This window comes from Meriones unguiculatus, chromosome 3 (genome assembly GCF_030254825.1).
Source record: "Meriones unguiculatus strain TT.TT164.6M chromosome 3, Bangor_MerUng_6.1, whole genome shotgun sequence".
NCBI classification, from domain to species: Eukaryota; Metazoa; Chordata; class Mammalia; order Rodentia; family Muridae; genus Meriones; species Meriones unguiculatus.
This window is the reverse complement of record NC_083351.1, coordinates 27633546-27646473: the sequence shown is the minus strand read 5'-3', so window position 1 is coordinate 27646473 and position 12928 is coordinate 27633546. Positions and strand designations below refer to the sequence as shown.

Below are 12928 nucleotides of genomic sequence, written 5' to 3'. Positions count from 1 at the left end.
GTATATTTAGGTATATATATAATTCAACAGGAGAAAAGGCTTTTTTTTTTCTCTTCCCTTTCAGCTTTTTCTCTTCTCCTTTGACTATATTATTAAAACAACACTCTAATTCAAGTGTAAACATGAGTCAGCATCCAGTCATCCCACCCTGAATCCTCTGTTAACCCAAAGCAGTGGTGAATCAAGCTCTTAAGAAACTAGAGCAAGCAACCTGCAGTGTGGCCCGATGGGACTCCAGAGCTGAGAGGTCGGCTGGCACTGCTTCTTCTTGACTCAGCTTGATCTCATAACCTTTGACCAGAAGTTCAGCATCCTGTAAGCTACGTACTATCACGTCAATTGTCTTTAACCTGTGGGGATAAAATCAACTCCTTCATTAGCACTTTAATTTTTCCCTCCCACCCTGGATTTCTCTGTGTACCCCTAGATATTCTGGAGCTCACTCAGTAGACCAGGCTTTGACCTCAGAGATCCACCTGCCTCTGCCTACCAAGTGCTGGCCTGCTCAGCACTTGAGTTTTATATGTTGGTTACCTAAGCTCACAAAATACAATTTCCCAGACTAATTTTACCACATCAAATGGTGACAGGCTTTTGTAAAAATGAGAAAGCCGATACACAGTATCAGCTTAAGCTAGTTCAGAGTGAAATTCTAAGTGCCTGACATGGCAGGAAGGCATGAGGCCAAATTCCACTTGATACCAAAGGATCTCAGATCTGTCATTCATTAAAGTTATAGGTGGAAAAGGATGAGTGGGGAAAGAACTTCAAAAACTAATGTGTTGTATAGTTTTAATCTTTGTCTCTTTCCATTTTCTGTACTCTCTTTTATTACTTCTAGAGGTATCCAATCAAATAGAAATGAGGTAAGAAACAGACCTAACAATGCAAATTTATTCATCACCCATACCACTGATATTTGTTATTGCAGTCCAAATAAATCTATTCCATGTTACTTAGGAACTAATGCCAAAATTTCTCAGCATAGATACCTATTCTTCAAGATCTACATTCTTTCTGGATCATTCATGGAATGATCTCAATAGAAAATAACTGGCCTTTGGACCTAAGACTTCAGCTCACTCAGATTGACAGTAGACAGACAGCAGACACGGTACTCACTTCCACACAGACAGACAGGCCACAGATAGTGTACTCACTTATTCAGATAGACAGTAGAGAGCCCATAGATGTGGTCCATCTTCTGCACCATTAGGTTCAGCTCTGAGCGCAGAGTTGTGGCACTTGAGCCTGATGGAGACTGCTGAAGAAAGATGTTGCATTTCACAGAAATAGCATCCAGGTCAGCTCTCAGATGCTGCAGCTCCTCCTGTGTGTGCTTCAGGAACAAAATGCACAACAAAGATGAAGACAGAATGAACAATGTTAGAAAACAGTCCTTATTTCCAATAGGAAATATTGTAAATGAATCAATTCAATAATATATTTGAAGCTTAAATCCCACTTTTCCACAGTAAATGGCACTTATATAGGCTGCAGGGATGGGTGAAGTCCTGAGGACTATCTTAAGCCTGTTGTCTCTCTTCTTAGAAGCCATGCACCTGCTTCCTACCTTCCTTCTAAGAGGATTTACTCTCCCCCTGCAGCTCACCTCCTGCGCTGCAATCCTTAATGCAATGTCCTGTCTGGCATCTCTATCAGTCTTAGAGCTGGTTGGAGACTGAATCTGTTTGAGCAGTCTCTGTTCACACTCCTCCAGGCGTAGCTGGATGTTCTTCAGCTCTGAGATGTACACCTTGGCCACGGTCTCTTCTTTGTCCTCTGTGAACACACAAGCACAGATCACTAAGCTCTACCTGATGACAACAGAACCTAGCTAAGACAAAGGACACCACTCGCTCCAGCAGATCAGAAATCTCACTGATGAAAGCAAGGTCTTACTTTGGAAATCTCTTGCCTGAGCATTACACACTGGCATTAAGGTTCCAAAGAAATGTGACGGGCTGATTATCATTAACAACCAAAGAGTATGAGCTTCCACAGCATGATTTTGAGAATTCATCTTTGAAAGATTTTCTGTATGGGAAGTCTGTCAGCACTCTCAGAGCTCTCCTCCTACCACGCTTCCTCCCTCTGCCTTATGCACACACCGTTCTCCATCGACTTCATTAGGTGCTGGAAGTGGGCTTTACAAGCATCCACCTCTTCTTCCATTCGCAAGCGATCAGCCACTGAGAAGAGGGCAGAGTCATGGCTGTCCTGGAGAAAGTCTTCATAGTGGGCTTGGAGGTTCTTCATAACCTGGTGGCACTCTCCTGGTGCTAAGGAACGAAGCTAAAGAGAACACAATAAATTGCAATAGAATATAAAACTACCACTTTCTCTCTTCTACCTTCCTTACTGATTCTGTTGACTTTATGTACACAAATAAAAAAGTACACAAATCAGCTGGGCATAATGGCACACGACTTTAATCCCAGTACTGGGCAGACAAAAGGAGGCAGATGTCTGTGTTTTCAAAGTCAGCCTGGTCTACACAGTAAGTTCCAGGCCAGCCAGGATTAGAAAGTGAAACCTTGTCTCAAATAAACAAAGTATAATTATTGTAAACATGTGATTTTCACTAAGCAAATTTGTCTATATAATCAGCACTCTGATCTAAATGACAATAGTAGCAATCCTACCCCAGAATATCCCTCCGGCTGCACTGGACAATGTTCTTTGTCCTCCCCACATTCACAGTCTTATTATGTACTCTACGTTGACCTTGAACTCATAATCCTCCTATCTCAACTCCAGGGGCTAGGATCATACAGGTGTGCCAGCCTGGATGTAAGTTAATGAATAGTATACTAGTGTTCCTCCACTCTTTACCCTGCCTACTCTTACAAAGGGGCACTGCTTTTTCCACATAGTAAGAAGACTGTGCTCTTCTATTTTCACCAGCATTTCTTTACTTCTCAAACTGCTAGTTACTAAGGCTCTCCAGTACATAATCCTGAAATAACATCCCAGACTCGACTTTACTTCATTAGTCTGGTGGACAAGAAGAAAGGGCTCCTTCTGACAAAGCTTACCACTGGGTATCAGCCACAGGTAGTAGCTTTCCAATTACCTTTTCTAAGTTCCAGGTCTGTATGAGGTCAAGGTCCTTTCGAAGGTAGTTCCAGGAGATAAGGCTTTTGGTGTTAACATGTAGCTGGTGCCAAAGGGCCATAACCTTCTGGTAAGACTGCTCCACCCTAGCAACAACAGAAATTACAGAGCTACATGTTAGAGATGTGACTACAGAGTAGAATCATGTGCTAAAAGGGAAAAGGCAGCTAGTTCTGACAATACAGAAAAATTTGAAATTTATTAAGATATTCAATTTGGATTGTCTATGGTATTATGTTAGAACACACTTCCAGTACCATAAGTGTTACCTGAATGTAAAGACATTACAAGAAGCCAGAAAGAAGAAATGGCAGAAAAAGCATGAATGCAAAAGAGTATCAGTAAGATATCCCCTTTAGAACTGTTGAAAAAGTGTATCAATACTTCTTAAAAGTGCTTCACTGTGCTCTAAATAGTCAAAACATGTTTAAAAAAAATAGCAACTTAAGGTCACTTGGGAAACAAGAAAACTACAGCATGTGGGGCTTGAGAAGCATGTTGTTTTCCTACACATCCCATGCCTGCTTCAGTCTGAATCCTAGATGGCCTACAGATAAACACACACATGCTCAAACCACTAGGTTATCTCTAATGTCTTCAAAGTGAGAAGAAAATGTGAAATATAAAATACAGAACAGAAAACTAGGCATCAGGATCTCAATTATATTAAAAAAAAAAACAATAACATTAGCTTATTTTTCCTTTATCCCAGAAATGCCATAGGAAGTTTATTTGAGTAGTAATCTCAAAAGAAGAATAAAAACAGAAAAAAAAAAATAGAAAACAAAATATTAGAGAATTAGCCTGAGGACTCCAATATGTGATAAATGGGGATTTTTGAGAGCAAAACCAATCAACTACCCACCTACTCAAAATGCAGAGGACAATATAGACAGAAGTGAAGAGTAGCATGTTAGATGAAACAACAGAGCTCCACAGAAACTGGTATTACATGTGTATTCTTTTATATGTGGAAACTGAGGAAGGGGAGGATGTGAGATGATAACATGAAACTGGATTACTGGACATGAAAAGGTAAGAGGGTAAGAAGGGTCTTAGATCATCAAGTATACTATATGCGAGCACTGAAATGCCATAATGAAGCATCTTACTTTATATTATACATGTTAATTTTTTTAAAAAAAGCAATAGCTCAAAAAATTTTTGATGAGATCTGAAAGCGTCCTCAGGTTTTATTCATGTTCACTAAATGGAAAGAGACTCATCCAAAGATGGAAGATCGCAAGAAGAGTCTAAAAGATAGCATCCAAAAAAGATAGTATCCAAATGTCAGAAGTTTGTAACTATTCTACATCATTATGTTGGTAGTTTTATTAGAGGACAAAAGATTCTACTCTTAGAGAAGGATCAAAAAGATGGGAAAATATAACAATTTTGTACACTTATTACATTACAATGGTAAATTTTTGCTGCTATATACTTTTATAAAAGAAAAACAAAGATGCAATATTTGTCAATAAGTTTACAGAGAGCATGCTCTACCAAACCAAGGAGTAAGTCAATAAAAAGATTTGGAAATAGGAATCAGTAGTTATAACTCTGAGGAAACATAAAGGGAACCATTAGATGAAGATAAAATGAGTGTTAAATTTAATCTAGAATCAGGCCTGCAGAACAGATTCAGATGGGGAGAGTAGGGCAGAATAGGCCAAGAAAGGCTTCCAAGAGAAGAAAAAGGTGAAAGTTATCTGCAGTATTTGGCAATATTGAAGCACCTTAAAAAAAATAATAAGGAGTATTCGGAGATATGTCTCTAATATGTGGATAGAAAAATAAGCAAACCCAATTGTAATTCTAAGGAAACAATTACTACTCACCTGTCTGCCCACCTACTCCTTCATTTTTATAATTCAACAACCATTTTTCGAGACCCATTATAGGTACTAAGAATGGGTCTAGATACTGAATATGCAAAAGTAAACAAAATAAAAAAACAATCTAAACTCTAAAGGGAAAGAGATAGGTGTACAATCTAGGTGGTATAGCATGCTGAAGAAAAATAAAGATGAATAAAGGAGACAGAGTAACAGGTAGCGAGTAGGACAGTAGTGCATAAGGATGATAAAATGAAGCTGGCCATGGTGGTGCACGTCTTTAATCCCAGCACACAGGAAGGCAGAGGCATGGGGATCACTGTGAGTTCAAGGCCAGCCTGGTCAACAAAGTGAGCCCAGGACAGCCAAGGCTACACAGAGAAACCCTGTCTGAGGGAAGAAAAAAAAAAAAAAAGCCAAAAAAATAAAAAGGATGATAAAATGAACCAAATGAATGCTTTCTTATTTTTTATAAAGAGATAGGCTCCCAGCACATTGTCCAGATTGGCTCCAAATCTGGGTCTCAAGTCATCCTTCTACCTCATCCTCTCAAGCAGCTGGTACTAGAGGCACTACCCACCGCACTTGTTAGGTTTTATAAGCTTTGTAGTTGTGATGGTTGTTCTTGGTTGTCAACTTGACTACTACAACTGGAATTAACTAAAATCCAAAAGACTGCACCCCTGTGAGACTTTTTCTTAGTTAAATTATTTGAATTGTGAAGACCCACTTCTAATCCTGATCTTTGAGGTAGAAAGATAAACCTTTTATCCATATCTTTTGAGGTGGGGAGATCCACCTTTAATCAGGGCTACACCCTCTGCTGGCAGCCTATATAAAGGACATGGAAAAAGAAAGCTCTCTCTCTCTCTCTCTCTCTCTCTCTCTCTCTCTCTCGCAAGTCCAGTCCTTCGCTGGTATTAAGCCTACTTCTTCAGGACTCCAGCATATATGAAAACCAGCTGAGACATCGAGCCTTGTAGACTGAACTAGCGGATCCTCAGACCTCCTTCCATGCACAAGCAGCCGTTGTTGAATTAGGTGGACTATAGCTGGTAGGCCATTCTAATAAATCCATCCCCTTTATACATGTGTGTGTGTGCATGTGTATATAAATTCATTCTATAAGTTCTATTCTTCTAGAGAACCCTGACTAACGCAGTAGTAAAAGTCAAGTTTCTAAAAATATGTGCATATATCAACATAAATTAAATTGGCTGCCAATACAAAAGCCATTCCACTAATTAAACTGTTGGTAATCAGGCTGGAGAGATGGTTCAGCAGTTAAGAGTACTGAATGCTCTTGCTGAGGACCCAAGTTCAATTCTTAGCACCAACATGGCAGCTCACAACTATCCATAATTCCTTTTCCAGGGGATCCAGCACCCTCACACAGACACACATGCAGTCAAAACACAAATGTATGTAAAATAAAAATAAATAATTATATTAAAAAGTTTCTTAACGGCTAGAGAGATGGCTCAGAGGTTAAGAACACTCACTGTTCTTCCAAAGGTCCTGAGTTCAATTCCCAGCAACCACATGGTGGCTCACAACCATCTATAATGAGATCTAGTATAAATGCAGAATGTTGTATAAACAATAATAAATCTAAAAAAAAAAAAAGTTTCTTAAAAAAACCTATTGGTAATCTAGACTTCTTTTTGAAAGAATTTTTATTCAATTATTTCACCTGAAAAATTGATTTATTAAAGATCTACCTGGCTGGCAGTGGGACATATGATACCCTTAATGGGAGGTCTGTCCTGAGTAGCACACTTGCCACAGTTACCTGCTGGCCATTTCAATGGCCTCCTTATTGGGAGGGGGAATGAGGAAGCAGACAGATGGCACCATTGCCTCATTCCCTGTAGGGCTGATCACCTTCCATTTGGTCCGCTGAGAATTATCTTCTAGCACACATTCATCATTTTTACAGATAGTGATCTGAAAAGACAAAGTCACAAATTATTGCTAACAGAGAAACCAACAATCAACTATTTACCTGATGCCTGATCCCAAGGCTATGACATAGCTTAAAGAGAAAAAGAAAAAATAAAAAAGTCTCCTTAAGAAAAACAAATGTAGGGCCATAAGATCACTTAGTGGTAAAGGTCCTTGCTGCCAGGCCTGATGACCTGAAACCCACATGGTAGAAAGTAAAAAACAAACTCCCAAAAGTTGCCTTCTGACTTACACACACACTGGAGCACATGTGCACCATGGCACTCCTGTGTCCCCTACCATTTATAAAAGTATACACCTATAAACAAAATAAATGCTTTCCTCAGGTTCAGGCCATAAAGCATTTGCTGTACAAGTATGAGAACAAGAGTTCAGACAGTATCACCTGAAAGCCAGGTGGACAAGGCAGGCCACCTCTAACCTCGTGGATGGGAGGCAGTAGAGGAGATCTCTGGGCAATCAGTAAGCTCCAATTATTGAGAATCCCCACTTCAGTAGATGAAGTGGAGCATGACAGAAGAACCTCTGTCCTCTACACGCACAAGCACCCTTGTGCACATATCCCGTTATGGAATCACACATACATGCAAGCATACACATGCAAAAAAGAGAAATGTTGTGTTATCAAGCCAGTGTTTTGGTCCACTGTCCCTTGTAAGTATACTCAATAAGTCTGTTTTGTTCTTTAAGAAAAAAAGAAAAGAAAAGAAAAAAGAAAAGGAAGGGAGAGAGAAGGAGGGAGGACTGACTTACTGCCACTTAGTGAGAGCCCCTGAAATTTATAAATCCACGTCACATCAAATTAGTTAAGGAAAGGGGTATTTATCAAGATCCTGTTGCATGTGAGTTACAAGGAGACTTTAAGACCATCAAGAACAATCTCTGCACCAACATCTATAGAGTAAGAACTGCTGGGATCTGGATCACATTTCTGCTTCTGTGACACATCCCCTCCCTCCATGCTCTCCCACCAGGCTCATGAAAATAATTGATCATTTTGAATCATCAATTCATTCTCAAGAGACAAAAAATAATTTGATCTGTTTTAAGAACAGAAACGTTGAGACAACTCTTTTAATTAGCTCTTTTAGTTTTTATTCTATGTAGTCTAAGCAGTCCTGACCTTGGAGTAATCCTCTGCCTCAGCCTCCCAAGTGCTGGGATTATAGGTGTATATTATCATACTCATTTCACTCATGCTCTTGTACAATAAGTTCTTACTCAGTGCCTGCTATGTGCTATATCAGCTACAACACAGCGTTTAAAGGAGGCACACTGATAAGCAAACAAACATGGGCTACATTCAACACACTTGGGGCAGGGAGGCCTAGTATCATAGCATTGTGTGGCAAATGCAATACCAGGAAGTGGGATGAAGGATGACCCGGCCTTAGCCGGAAGTAAAGATAATATTTAGAAACTTAAAGCCACATTAAGTTAAGGGCTTTCCCCAAGAGCAATGTGAGTTGTTGTAGGCCTTAAGCAGGAGTGTAGTTTCCATAAGATCATGCTGGAGAAAAGATAAAGAATGAACTAAATGAGAAGGTTAATATAACAATCCAAATAAAAGAAACAGGGGGTCTAATTTAGGTATAATAACAGCAGCTGTGACAGAAGGTTTACAGGTCTGCACTGTTTTGCAGACCCTACTAGCTGTAGGAACAACTAGGACAAGGAAAATAAATGTATCTCCAAAGTGTAACAAAAGACCTGCTCCATCAACACTTAGGTAAGGGATGGATGATGATGCTTAAGGCAAGGAGCAGGTCAAGGTTAGAGTCTGGAGGGTCTTCGTTTTGTTTTTTAATGATAAAAGATATTATGTAAATACTTAAATTCTCATTTTTTAATAATTTATTTGATTTTATTTCAAGTGCATTAGTATGAAGGTGTCAGATCCCTTTGAACTGGAGTTATAGACAGTTGTGAGCTGCCATATGGGTGCTAGGAATTGAACCAAGTCCTTTGGAAGAACAGACAGTGCTCTTAACCACTGAGTCATCTCTCCTGTCCTTAAATTCTCATTTTACAATCCTCCTAAATGGGATACTTTTTTCTTTTATTTCCTCTCTCCCTCTTCCTTTCTCTTTCTCCCTTTCCCTCTCTCTCTCTCACTCCTAAACACAGGGTCTCAAACAGGTTCATCTGGCTTTAAACTCTATATCCACCTGCCTTCATAAGTACAGGGTTTACAGGCTTGTTTTCTTTTTCTTCTTCCTATTAGTGTAACACTAACTGAAGGCTTCCCTTTCATCTCTTTCTCTCTGGAGCCCAGGCCCCTGCTCCACTCTCACCTCAATCTGCCGGTAGTCACAGATGGCCTTCACAGATATTGTACTCTTTAGCACATGGTCTGGATTGCGTGGCTTTAGCTGAACAATGGTTTTTGATCTCCCAACAAGACTGGCAACAGAACTCTTGGACTGTATAAGTTGCTCCTTTTCATCCTATAAAATAAGAAAAACAAAAAGACATTAATGATGGTATTCTGAGTCACTAAGCCAATAATGAAAATGCAGTGCTCCACTCCCTAAGAGAATATTATTTCTCAGTTAGGTAGGGGTACTTAGTGGAGCTGTCTTAGCTAATGATATAGATAAGAATACAGAAAAAAAGGAGAGAATGTCTGTCTTCTTTCAAAGGCTTTTGCAGCTTTTCCCTTGTACTCTAAGCAATGACCAATAAAGCCACATGCAAGAAATAAACAAATAAAACAAATGTCTAGCTGCCACATACAGCTATATAACTAATGATTCCCTCAAATATAGCTCAGAACAAATGCCGTTGGTGAAAGTATCATGTCAAATGGTTTAGGATTTATCTCAACGTGCTGTATTCATACAAGTTTGACTGGTTTGAATGAAGTATCATGCAAAGTCAAAATTCTAAAATCTCTGTAACTCAATTACCTTAAAAGCTAATGAACTTTCAACAAAATTGGTAGCAGTATACTACCAATTCCATTGGAGAGTAAATGATAACCTTTATCTACTGGCCAGGATGTTCCAACCCATGGTGAGGCATGAAAGTCCCCAGAAAGAGGGCTTTCTTAGGATGGACAGGGATGCAATAAGAGTAAAGAGTTAATAAGGTTAGGAAATACCATTAAAGAATTAAGAATATGCAGGGAAAGGAAAAGAAATTCTTAAACAAACTACCTGTGCCTGTCCCCGGGAGCATGATTGGAAGAAATACAACTTTAACTTATTAGTTAAGAAAGAGGAATGGAATACATCAGGGAGACAGCCACTCTTCCATACTTGAGAGCTTGTCTACCCACTCCAGTTTCCTTGCAATAAAGATGTCTAACCCACAAGCCAAATATCTCTAGCTCCAGAGACCAAGTGTTCATCGTGGTAAAAGCTCTGAAAAGAACCAGAGGCCAGGACAGGTGCTCTGGAACCTGGTGAACAAGCTGAAGAGCAGACCCAGGTGTGACTCCATGGCCCGATGACGCCGCCAACCCGATGTCCCTGACCTGGAGAAGAGGGAACATAACAGCGACCACCCTCCTCGAGAAGAGAAGATATGACAATTGCAGAGGAAGGTACTCTGTGGGAGGGAGGAGATCAGAGCCAAGGATGACATTCCTCCTTCACACTTGTAGTACCTCCAAGAGTGACATTTTAAAGAAAGTAAACTGTAAAGTCAGGTTTTATCCTTTATTCCAAGTTAACATTCCATTTGCCCAAGGGAAGCACTGAATGTAAACCTACTCATAGGTTCACTGTATCTGAAATCATAAAAAAGGAAGGAAAAAAGAGAGCGAGAGAAATGAAAAAGAAATTAGACCAATGCTAACAGAGGTTCAGTGCGTGTGTATCATGCATAAGACTCTAGGTTTGAACGTCAACGCCACAAAAATATCCTCCTTTCACCCACAAAATAAATAAACTGATAAACAAACAAAACTAAAGTGAAGCAAAACAAAAATGCTTTGGGTTATTCTGATATTTGGAATGATCCCCTGAGATGTGCCGTCTTCTAGCTCCTCACCCAGGAAGAGTAATTCCCCTGCTGAAAACATCCTGAGATGTAGCTCAGCCCTGTCTTGCCAGTTCTGTATGCTGCACTCAATAAACACAGGCAGTTCTGCCACTGATTTCACAGCTGCAACTCTTGAAGGGCTAAGTCACTGGAGAAAATTAATCTAAAGTTGATTTAATTAAAACTTGATAAAGAACGATTTTTAAAAGTTAATATTACATTAAAAAACTGAACATTGTATTTATTATCTCTAAGATGTTAATGTTGGCCTTAGTAACTAAAATCAACTTTCTAATATCTTTTCATTACCAAAAGAAAACAGCCAAGGAGGAAAAATCTGGCTCAGATTTCTCTTACAGTATCTCAAAAGAGTAAAAATAAATCTGATGTCACTTAGTCCCCTTCAACTTCAGCCCTGGCTCCACCGACTGCAATAAAACAGGGACGATGCAAAGAAAGCAAGGGCACTAAGTGGCTCAGAGAACAGTTGAGGACTTGACTTCAGTGGCTTCCCAAAGAAATCCCATCAGCAGCTTCTTCAAAGAAGGAAAACAGAAGAGATGACGAGACTCTGTAGACAGTGAGCCACACTTTATTCTAAGAAAGGCCCGCTGCCCTGGAGCTTTCAAGGATATGAATTGCTGCAGCAGCTGACACAGTTTACTCTGCTTCTCAGAAGCAAAAGTCCCCACCAAGGCAACACCCACCATGGAGTCCTGAAGCAGATCCTCAAGGCGGGATAGGCTGGTGTTGTGGTCACAGGTGTATTTTCGTTTGATGGAGTCTTGGAGGTTTTTCAGGAATGACTCCAGGTCTCGGGCATCACTGAAGAACTATGGGAACACAAGAAAAGGGTGGCTTGTGCTCAATGCCTCAGCACAGTAAGAGATTCACAAAGAAGGAATCTTATCTCAAGCTGAACAAATCTGATTACAGTCTCCTGGACTCAGAAGCACAAACCAGTACAAAGTACAAAGGCCACATCGGTAAAATGTAAGTGATGCTTTCCACTAAAACTCACTAGATCCTTTATGAAAGCTAGCCAAGTTCACCCTTCTTAATTTCTGTTTAGTGGCCACATTTGGTCTGAGGCCTAGCTCATGAAATAACCCAGAAGCTAAGTGAAAGGGTGTTTATCTCACTGATGTGCTTATATTGCCAGAGATCAACTTAGAGAAAAAATACCTTCTTCTCCTCTACCCTCACCTGAAGAGAAGTGTATACTCTTTGATGTTGTGACAGGTGGGGGCAGGAGAGAATCTTAATATTTTACGAATCTTCTCTTTAAAGGGTAATCTATGTCTCCTCCTCATGAACTTGAGCATAACCAAGTAGTTCTGCATACAAATGGCAGAAACAGAAAAAAAATGCCTGTACATGAGGAGTGTTCTCTCTTGTCACCTGGATACAGTCATTTTCATGAAATGAAGAGGACTCCTGCATGCTAGAACGTCATGCTTTCTTTGCATAATGTCCCCTAGCCAACTTTTGGACATGTGAATAATGCCATTTGAGATCAAACAAGCCCCTTTCTAACAAGAGCTATCTACTACAGTCATGCAGAAAACAGGCAAGATGAGAACACATAGAAGAGAAAAATCACTCAGTTGAGTCCAGTATAAATAGAACTCACTAATCATTAACAGTTGAAACAACTAAGTTTTAGAGTTATCTTATACAGTAAAAGATAATTGATATGACCGTTACTTTTTGTTTTGTTTTGTTTTTGGCCTTAAATTTCTGATCTTCCTAACTCTACCTCCTGAGTGCTAGAATTACAGATGTGTAGCATCCAGTTTTACAACATGGATGTATTTTTAACCTAACTTCTGGCATAAAAATGTACACTACTACCACCATGACCATACCTGAAAGTAAGCTGCATTCTCTTTCACATGTTGTTCAACGCATAAGCACAGCTGCTTCATCCACTGTAACTGTGACTGGACAGCAGCACTATATGCCTGTAACAACCAAGCACATGTTCAGAAGGGAATGAGTTTAACAGGCTCAAAATGCATATG

The 12928-nt window shown here is 39.7% G+C and overlaps 1 protein-coding gene across 27 annotated transcripts in view; it reads right to left on the bottom strand.

Annotated features, from left to right (window-relative positions):
• Window positions 1-12928, bottom strand: part of Macf1 (microtubule actin crosslinking factor 1) — a 345150-nt gene that overhangs the window by 142466 nt on the left and 189756 nt on the right. For all 27 annotated transcript variants that reach the window (XM_060379622.1, XM_060379623.1, XM_060379626.1 and 24 more), the window contains 9 exons: window positions 12773-12868; window positions 11612-11737; window positions 9212-9364; window positions 6745-6899; window positions 3077-3203; window positions 2112-2295; window positions 1613-1782; window positions 1161-1339; window positions 212-350 (listed from right to left, as the gene is read on the bottom strand). In XM_060379622.1, coding sequence (XP_060235605.1) covers window positions 212-350; window positions 1161-1339; window positions 1613-1782; window positions 2112-2295; window positions 3077-3203; window positions 6745-6899; window positions 9212-9364; window positions 11612-11737; window positions 12773-12868 — 1329 coding nt within the window. The remainder of the gene's footprint in view (window positions 1-211; window positions 351-1160; window positions 1340-1612; window positions 1783-2111; window positions 2296-3076; window positions 3204-6744; window positions 6900-9211; window positions 9365-11611; window positions 11738-12772; window positions 12869-12928) is intronic.